Source organism: Astatotilapia calliptera, chromosome 7 (assembly GCF_964374335.1).
Source record: "Astatotilapia calliptera chromosome 7, fAstCal68.1, whole genome shotgun sequence".
Taxonomy (NCBI): Eukaryota; Metazoa; Chordata; class Actinopteri; order Cichliformes; family Cichlidae; genus Astatotilapia; species Astatotilapia calliptera.
In genome coordinates, this window is record NC_137428.1 from 27,083,385 (window position 1) to 27,093,667 (window position 10,283).

General features: G+C 41.0%; 1 protein-coding gene across 3 annotated transcripts in view; it reads left to right on the forward strand.

Moving 5' to 3' along the window:
- mrrf (mitochondrial ribosome recycling factor) overlaps positions 1-8,315 on the forward strand; it is a 28,181-nt gene extending 19,866 nt beyond the window's left edge. For all 3 annotated transcript variants that reach the window (XM_080304332.1, XM_026174024.2, XM_026174023.2), the window contains 3 exons: positions 5,191-5,282; positions 6,587-6,746; positions 7,539-8,315. In XM_080304332.1, the coding sequence (XP_080160458.1) occupies positions 5,191-5,282; positions 6,587-6,746; positions 7,539-7,616 (330 nt within the window). In that variant the 3' untranslated portion in view covers positions 7,617-8,315. The remainder of the gene's footprint in view (positions 1-5,190; positions 5,283-6,586; positions 6,747-7,538) is intronic.
- The last annotated feature ends 1,968 nt before the right edge of the window (positions 8,316-10,283 follow it).

A 10,283-nucleotide genomic window follows, 5' to 3' on the forward strand; every position in this document is an offset into this window, starting at 1 on the left:
GACGCATTAACTACTAAAAAACACTGACCTTCGTGTAAATGCTTGGAGCAGACTAACCTGTGAGCTGGAGTGTTCTGGGACGTTATATTTGATCTTTGAATGGCTGCAATCCAGGCCATCCGTCGCGTCTTTGTTACTTCGGAAACATGGCTCGAACAATTTCTCCTCAATGACGTAATCCGATAACAACCGATCTCTTTACCCGTCGGCTTCCCGTGGCTGTCATGCGACCGGCTATTTGCAGTTAATAATACAACAGCTTCTTGACATTTTTGTGTTTCTTTTTATCGCTGTGTAACTGATTTCAATTGAAAGCCTGCGTGTGCTAGTACCGCTTGCCACGAGTTCCCAGAATCCTTTGCGGTTCTACCCGTGAATGACGTCACATTTTCAATCTCTATATAATATGCATGTTAAATTTTATATTTGGGGTAAAATATCAAGTCTTTTCAAGTAAACCGGTTCAAGTCCAATTCAAGTCCCAAGTCATTGGTGTAAAAGTCCAAGTCAACTCACAAGTCTTAGAACATTTTTTCAAGTCAAGTCTAAAGTCATAAAATTAATGACTCGAGTCTGACTCGAGTCCAAGTCATGTGACTCGAGTCCACACCTCTGATAATTAGCTTATAAATTAGCACTCTACCTTTTCAAATATGGTCACTTGCGGCCCCAAAAACACCAAAAATATTTTATATGCAGTCTGTCGTTAAAAGTGTCTGGTTATGCAGTGTGTGGACAAACTGCACAGCTTGCTGTTGTGCTATGTTGGCTACAGAAATGTTCCTGAACATTAACCTCCTAAGATCCGAACTCTTCAATGGCATGCATTTGTAATTTCTCTTTGATATTTGGGCTGATTGGGACCTGATGAATGTAAAAACAAAGAATTACCAGGGTTTTTTTAACCTAATTATTGTTTCTAAGAAAAATAAGAGCCACACATGAGGATATTCGTTTAAAATTTCAATAGAACAGTGGCAATTTAATGTCCTCGTAAGTGGATATCAGGCCCTTGTAGAGCAAAATTGAGGATTTTGGTCTAAATAACCCAAAATGTGATGTCCACATTAGAGATGGACCGATCCGATATTACGTATCGGTATCGGTCCGATACTGACCTAAATTACTGGATCGGATATCGGAGAAAAATAAAAAATGTAATCCGATCCATTAAATATCACGAAAGCACCTCACAAAACTTGCAACACGCCGTAACTCACCTCAGAACGTTAGCACGTCGGAGCAGTATGCATCACGTGATAGAGCGGCTGTGGCATGCGGGACCTGTCGGTGGTCTGGATAGCATGTGGAGCTTCGCTAGCAACCCGGCATTTCATCTCCGACAAAGTTATCCCCGAGAGAAGTAAAGCAAGTGTGTAAGTCCATCTCTGAATGTATGTAAAGCATTCCTGCGTTAAGCTTAACAAACGACTGCCTCTTCTTGCTGCTACTTCAATCATGAAACTGCTTAACGATCAGCTGATCGGCTTTTCTGTCGGGAGTACGTCTCTCTTGTTTGCTTTTGGCCCACTTTGCACCAGAAAGAGGAAACCAGCGGCTGAACAACAGCAGCACGTTTAAGCTTGATCAGCTGTTGTTAGAATGTATTTAATATTACTTTCTACTCGAGGATCTTTTTCTACGTAGCTGACAGCTGGTAACTGTGCAGGGGCGGATCTAGCAAAGTTTAGCCAGGGGGGCCGATAGGGCATTAACAGGGAAAAGGGGGCACAAAGACATACTTTTCTTTCTTATTCTCATTTAAAATGTCAAGCTTTTAATAAATAATTATCTGACAGCCAAAGTTTTAATTTGATGCAAAATGAATAGAAGTCCATTACTGTATATAGTAACTATTAAGTCTAATATATATATATATATATACCCTAGTAAGCTATAGTACTTTTTCCTTTGTGAAGGTACCATCTGTGCAGTCTGCAATTTTGTTGAAGAAAGATGTTGAATCTATTTAATATTTCTTGAAAAATAATTGATTTCTGTGCATTTTTTTTCACACTGCATCAAATTAAGGTTGATTACGTCGATTAAGCATCATGAGGTGGAGCGTGAGGGGTGGTTCCCTATTTTTTTATTTATTTATTTTTGTTGTTGCTGGGAGTTGGAACCCTATTAGTTAGATTGCTTAATATTTACACTAAGTACTCTTTAAAATACCAGAATAGGGAGGATGGTGTAGGTTTAAGTTTATTAGATTGATCAGTATTGCTGAACTATGAAATATTTTTTTTGGATACAGGTATAACAGAATAGCTTTAGTGTAGTTGTTGTTTTAAACTTGAGTATGAACTTATACAAAATGCAGCAAGATATTTAAAAAACAGTTTTGTTGATTAAAAAACACTATATCGGATTCATATCGGTATCGGCAGATATCCAAATTTATGATATCGGTATCGGTATCGGACATAAAAAAGTGGTATCGTGCCATCTCTAGTCCACATATGTGGACGCCAGGTCCTAGGAGGTTAATGTGACTGTGGCAGAATAATTCATTGCTCTCATCTCTGTAAAACAGAGATTCCTTAATTGGGGGCATTAGCAGGTCCTAAGTAAAGTGACTGTACACTGGCTATGATGACAGCAGATACAGCCTGCATCTTTTCTTCTATATATAAAATCGGTAGAAGAGGCAGTGAAGGCAAACGATAAAAATCTGTCTCAGTAAAAAAAGTTAAAAGAAGCGTCTTTGCACACGACATCCAAGAGCTTTTCTTTTCCTTTTCTTTTTTTTCCAGTACAACTTGCCAAACAAAAACCTGTTTTTAAATATCTTCCTGCACCTTCTATTTCCACAGCCAGTCACCTGAGGGCTGTGGTTTCCCTCATTTGTTCTCCAGGTGAAACCACAGCATACAAACAACATGCAAATCCAAGTATTTATCAACACCTCAAATCTGTGAAGTCAGTTTTCCACCTGAATCCGGAGTCTCTTTTTTTTCCTTCCCAGAAACCCTAGAAACCACAGACCACACACACACTGACGGACACACTCATCCACACGCACGCTACCCTGTCATGTCCCGTGTTACCCATGTACCACACAGAGGTGAGTCGTCAGTACTCAGAGCTAACAGGCTTATAATGATGCCTATCCATTACCAGGAACTACAGAGGCCCTGCCATTGTTTTCCATTCATTCATTAAGAGCAGGCTGGGACGATACAGAGAACAACATCTAACCACTACGCTCGGATCCGGAGGCAATTTGGTGTGTGTGTGTGTGTCCATGTTTAAGCATTAAATTTTTTTTTAGACACACACACACATTCCTCTCCCTTCGCCTATTTGCTTTGAACCAAGTCGTGAGCGTTTGATGTGAAACTTCAGTGTAATTTCTCTTCCTTTCCAACATATTAACCAGAACCTGCCCAGCCTTCACAGAGAAATTCCACTCGGGTTTTAGTAACCACCGGAGTGGTCGTCAGAGAGGGGAAATGGTGATGAATTTGATGCTGAGAACAATCAAACATAGGTATGGGATGAATCTATCACCCCTCGCTCAAAGAGTGCAACTGCAGGCCTGTTTCCCGAATGACTTTAACAAAAGAAAAGAAACCCCTTGAATTAATTTAATGCACACAAATAAATTCCTTTAATGTTGCTGCCATTTCTTTCCCCCAGTGGATGAGGCCAGAAGGAGCTGTTGAGAAAGCAGGATGGGTTAGTGACGGTTGAAGTAAGAGGAGGAAATCTTTTTCCTTTTTCTTTTCTCCACATGCATTGCACATTTGCTCGCTTTGCAAACTGAGTTATGAGGCTGTTGCGCTAGCTTGAGGAGTGTGGCTTTGTTCCTCTCCATTGTGTCTATGCACTCTTTTAACTGTAGCTTTATGGTCCTATGCAGTCATTGCTTAACTTAAGCTTCACTTGGTAGATAATGTCTCAGTTTTACACATGTAAACATGTCTTAATATGTCATTTTGAGTTTTAAGTGTATTTCTTAGTTCTGGGAAAAAGACCAAAATCCAGCTTCTCGCGTAACTGTTGTTGTTGTGTGTTTGTGGTCCAGTAGTTTCTCTGATCCTGTTGTTCTATCTCTATGCAGCACTGCTGCCTCTTCAACCAGTGTCCACACAGCGCTCTCCTTTTAATCTCCCCCAATCTTAATTCATTATAATGATGACAGCTCCAGTCTGGGGGGAAATTAATAAATCTTGATAAATTCAAGACAGATCCCAAGCTGTTGTTTAAGGATTCAACGGTTACCATAGAGATGCAGCTAACAGTAGTTGGATGTTGTATTATTATAAAAAAAAAACGATCCATTGGTGGGGTCTTACTTCTAGACTGTGACTGATATAGCTGCAGGCTGATATCAGTATCTGCATTCATAAAAGTAAAAATGAGAGAAACACCCTTCAACCATGCTGTGAGTGTTCATGTTGCATAGTTTGTCCACCAGAGGGCGCCCTGCAACAAACACAGCATCCTGCTGATCTGAGCAGAGTTGAGCACTTCCTATTTTCTTGGTAAGGACTCGTAAAGGGCAACAGGATAACAAGTGTTAAGGGAGGAGTGTTTGTTTTGTGTATCCGAAGCGGGGGGGGAAATTATACACAGTAATCATTCTACATATACTTCAATATAACTTGTGTAGTTCATGCTTCATGAGTCTTTCACATCTGTAACTCATAATCTTATAGCTCCTGTCTGTGTCATGTACATATGTAAAACATGTTTGCATTTCCTGTTTATTAAGGTGAATAAATATATACATGTTTGTCATTGTAATAAAACAACAATGCATAAATACACCCCCCATATACACAGGCGAACAAAGTATAAATAACTTTTATTAATAATAATAATAATAATAACAATAATGTGGTAATGATTCTACCAGAAAACCTTCAAGTACAACTGAGCACAAACTCACAAAGTTTGTGTGTGTTGATCTATCATCCACAAGCAGACTCTCCTGTGGGGTCACCAGGAGTCACCACCCTGCCCTGCAACCTCTCAGTCCTGTCCCACGGGGCCGAGTGTTGACAGTGGCCCGAGGCAATTCCACACTACATGGGATTTCCCTGACACACACACACACACACCATATACACACCACACACAACACCTTAATGATTGCCAGCTGGAGCTAAGCCACTACCTGCACTTGTAGATTTGCTTTTTATTCACTCCAGTGTGTGTGTGTCTGTGTGCATGTGCCCCCAGGCTACAGCAGCGGCCACCCGTGCCCTCAGAGAGAGCAGCATGAACTTAAACCCAGAGGTGGACGGGACGATCATCAAGGTGCCCGTTCCCAAGTGAGTCTCTCTTTGACGCACTCGCAGACAAACACGCCGGAGGCCAGAAAACATTTTTGCTCCCTTTAGCACTTTCTGTCTTTCACTTCTTTTTTTTCTCATTCACCTTTATTTTTCTTTTGGTATTCCTCTATTTTCCTCCTCCACTCGTCTCCGTGCTCTAAACTGACAGGTTTATTGACTTTTGCCTGTACATGTATAGAGACCCCCGGTGTGACGACGTGAGGGTTGGGCCAGTCTCTTTCTCTTTCCCCCGGCCAAATCAAACAACCCGACACAAAACAATCAGTCACTCACTCACTAAACCGCTCTGCCTGTGTATATAAAGTATGTTTTTTTACATATACACACGTGCACGTGCGTCTCAGTGCATGAATGCTGTCTTGTGGTTATGTGCATGCATTATCATGAGTGTGTGTGTGCGCATGGAGCAGCAGGTGTTATTCTGGCAGAGGAGGGACACGAGAGTCAGACTGCTTTTCCCCCTGCAATCAGTCTCGGCACGCTCCAAGCCTACATTTGCATTTCCAAAGAGAAGGCGCTTCTTGATTGGCCCTGGAATCGGTAATTAGGCCGTATTGTTTGCAGTAAATAGACGGCGCACTTGGATTGTTTGCAAATAGTCCCTGAGGCAAAAAACAAGGGGAAAAAAAAGCCAATTAAGGACAAAGAGGGAGAGTGAAATGGGAAGTAGGACTTTCTAAGTGATTAACAAATGCAGAGCGAATGCAAAGTTGTTAGGATGACGGATGTTTCGGCTCTGCTCTAAGGTCTGAGGAAGATTGTTTGGTGGTTGCTGCAAGTCAGAGCTAAGAGGATCAGACGTCATGCTTATGAGCACTTAGCGTCCCCATCTGCACAAGTGAGGACCTTAGTTTTCATTATTTTGTTTTTCAGAGTGTATTTGCTCGTGCCACACAAAGTTGTGACTGCTTGTTAGTGTCTCTTACTGAAATGTTGTCGTTTCCAGGATATTTTTAATAAAACCTTCTTACCGTACTCTACAAAACACAGTAATTACTTCCTAGCTCGTGCTTAAATGCGGTCAAACCGAGCTGGTATTAGACTTCATCTCGTCTTAAATAAACATGGTAAATACAGATGCATAACAGGCGGTTTGTGCTTGCAGATGGCAGCATACGCCAAAAGTGATGTCAAAGCTGCTGGCATGCAGCAAGAAGTCTCATTTAAGTATTTAGACCATCTCCCTTTTTTTCCCCTGTAACTTTGAATTCTATATTTTTTTGTACTCTCGTTTTTTTGTTTTGCCTCTCATTTCTGACATTTTTCCCGTTTCCCTGCAGAGTGACTCGGGAGCACAGGGAGAACCTGGCCAAGGTAGCCAAACAGCTCGGCAACAAGGCTAAAGACTCACTGAGGAGAGTGCGCTCTAATGCTGTCACACAGGTCAAAAAAGCAAAGGAAGCACACTCAGAAGACACAATACGACTCGTAGAAAAACAGGTAGGAGACGAGGGATTCCCTGAGATTTAAAAAAAAAAAAAAAAAAAAAAGTATAGCTTGAGGTGAGGAAAAGATCAAATAGTTTTTCCTCTGTCAGATATGTTTCCCTGAATGCAGCACGACCAGAAGTCACTTTTGTTGTGCTGCACAAAACTCTAAGAAAATATATTTGAAAAACTCATCAGAAATGTGTTGCTCCGAGGTTTTCCCTCCAAACCCCCCCCCCCCCCACCAAACTGAAGTGCCTAGTTAGAGTTTACCAGCTGTTGCAATCAAAACATGAACACTGAAAGGATACAGCTGATGACAAATGATAACTTTATCATCGCAAAGTTACAAAAAGTTTTATTTTATACGGGGACATGGTGAAGCCTCTCAGTTCATCTTCTATCCAATTCAAGCAGTTTTAGCTCCTCCCACTTTAAGAAACATTTGCCTGATTGGCTGCCCCTTGCAAACAGGTTTGACCAGCAGGAGCTGGTGAGACGACCATAGGATGTCAGCTCTCTTTGAGCTTGATCAGCATGCACTGTCATAAGAGCACATATTACAGAAAATAAGGAAAAGTGTAGTGAGTCCACTTCACTGATAAGTTAACTATTGATCGTATTTTCTTTATTTGAAAACTACATTCAAAATGAGAAACTAGCCTCCACCCGAATGGAGCTCACCTCCGCTCACCCTCATCCTTTTCTGGAGCTGTTTCACGCCACCTCTTATTAGACCTCTGCTCTCTGAAGCGTTAACTTTCATTACTTTTGTTTTTTTCCTCCCCTCTCTCTGCCTACACAGATTCAGCAGATGGCAGACAACATTGCAGCAGACATCGACAAGCAGCTTGCAGCCAAGACCAAGGAGCTGTTAGGCTGACTGGAACTTGTTATTTGTGTCACTGTGAAACAGAGGACACACTGAAAAGCAGCAACATATCCTCCTTTTTTTTTTTCATCTTGTTAATAGACAGTGACTGGATCATGTTGGGGAGGTAGTTTTTGTTCAAACCACATCTTGGGCTCTTGTTCCTGCCCACATCACTGGGTAAGACCACCTTCTTCTTTTTCTTTTTTTTTTTTTTTTTTGCTGCGTCGTGATATCTGCATAAACAAAAACTGGTACAAAAACGACAACAGACTACCCGTCACCTCCCTCCTCCCTTGTTACTCTTCCTGTCTTCAAACAAACAGCGAGAAAGCAACGAATGGACTTTTAATGGGATTTGTGGGCCTCCTCCTAATCAAACCCTTTGCCACAGGGCCTGTCTGTTTATATAAAAGCAAGCGCACCCGTCTCAATGTAAACTGGCTGCGGGTTTGTCTTGGTGGCAAGAGCGAGAGCGAGTTTGTTCCAGAGACGTAGGAGTCGACCGAACAGATGCCATTAAGATGCTGCCAAACATTTGTTTCACATTGATTCCAAGTCTGTTAAAAATGCACTTGAGGGGGGGAAAAAGGGGGCTTTAATTTCTGTCCATGTTGAGGATTGATAATATGGCTACTCTCTTTTTTAAACACAATAAAGTTGGGAACGTAACGTTATTGATGGAGTCCATTAAAGAAACGCTGCTTTGTACCATGTGCGTCATCTTGTTCTCTCTTGTTTTCTTTTCATTTTCTCCACTTTATGTTTGAAGTCGCTCCCTCCTCCATTAGTTGGAGTGATAATGGACTTTTCCTGCGCACAGACCCCTAGGCCCTGGCACCACAATTGTCCATTAGGAGAAGGCTTTTAATGTTGTGCACTTGGCCTTTGCCTTGAAATAGCTGCACTCAGGAACTGTAGCGCAATAGCTGTTGAAACCAACATATGTTTGAATGAGAAACCCAGCGACACTCACACACACAAACCCTGCTTTCATGTATGTGCTGTTTACAGCCATTATGTGGTCGGTGTCATCGTCTTTATCGTGATTTGTTTTGCTTCTTCCGCTACTGGTCACAGGCGGCCCACAAGTCAGACAGGTTTTATTTTAAGTTTGCCCACACACTTGGTCCTACAGCTACACAGTTGATTGGAAACCACAGAGCTCCAATTTTGCATCAGCTAATTACATTTTAATCAGAGTGCCTTCAGACTTATTAAAAATGAATTGAGAAACCGTAACAAACCACATTTCTCTTTGGTATTTGGTAGCCACGCTGTGTTTCTGGTTAGAGGTTGTGACTTTTTTATGTTATTATATTTGCTCTGTCTCCTTCAATGGCTTTTCTTTAATGGCCTAAACAGTCCAGAGTCACTGGATAAACAAGAGTTTAGCAGAGGAGTGGCTGGGTTAGGACAGAGGAGGGGTGGGGTGGAAATGGCAGGTTTTCGTGGTGATTCTAGGTCCATATGTCAGCAATTTGAGGGCATTGTGTACCTTGGCCTAAAACAGAGGCTTCATGATCGATGGAGGGGTGAAAATCTCCCAAGTTCCTGGCGCAGAACACAGGCAAGCACAAGGAAATTGCTTTCAGCTGATAGCTTCATTTTGGTTGACATTTATCAAGTGAATTACCCCTGTTCCTTTCAAATGTTTACTACTACTACTAGCACCGCCTTTTGACGTGCGTGCATGTGCTTGAGACTGCGCTCGTGTGCGAGCGAGAGCGGCGGAGGTTTGTCTTTGTGTCTTTGGTGTGTCCTTTGGCGATTCCTCACAAAAATATACAAGTCTAAATTAGTTCAGTAAACGTTTGATTTGATAGCCGAGGCTTTTATCCCAGGCTGGTGTGCAGAGGAAAAGATAACCAGACACACACCCAAAAATCACTGCTTTTACTCACAACGCCCTTTATAAAAATGTCATTTTACTGAAATAAAACGTTTTTTAAAAGTGTTGACTATTAAAACCAGGTTTTCAAGAACAAGGACCAAAACCAACTGAAATAAGAATAATTTCTACAGCAGAGGAGTTAAAATCCATGAACAACCTTTATGACTGATATAAGTAGAAAATGTGAAGTTTGCTAACATACAGTTAGCCTGTAGGTGCTAAGCTATTTGCAACTGTTGCACCCTAACAGCCCTGTTGATGGACTAAAACCAGGCTGCTCATATTCAAACTGATAATTGGATCTATACTACTGTAAGTCTCTCGAGTGCTGTTTGTTAAACGTCTCTGCTGTCCACAAGTATTAGCTTACTGCTTTAACCAATGGAAGCATTGTTTCTGTATTAAAAAAAACAAACAAACCTTTGCCACGCAAAGTTTAATTTTTGATGTATTATTTCAATCTAAGTTTTAGTTGGTATGTAAGTTGAGTTTTTGACTTACAGATGGCAAAATTATCTTTTTTCAGCGGTGGAAACTAGCTTTCATGAATTCCTCTGTAAAGAATGAAAGGTTGAAAGGTTTGTACTGCAGGCTAACAATTTTAGTGATGTTTCTTTTTTTGCTATTTAAATTGCTTTTAAAAAAAATTAGATATAATCTTAGCCAGTGTCTATGTATTTCAGCAGGTATTCACTATATTTACTGAATTAGTTTTAATATATTGTTAGCTAAAAGTTTAGCTGCTAGCTATACTTTTAGCATAATCGCAACTTTTTTTTAATGTT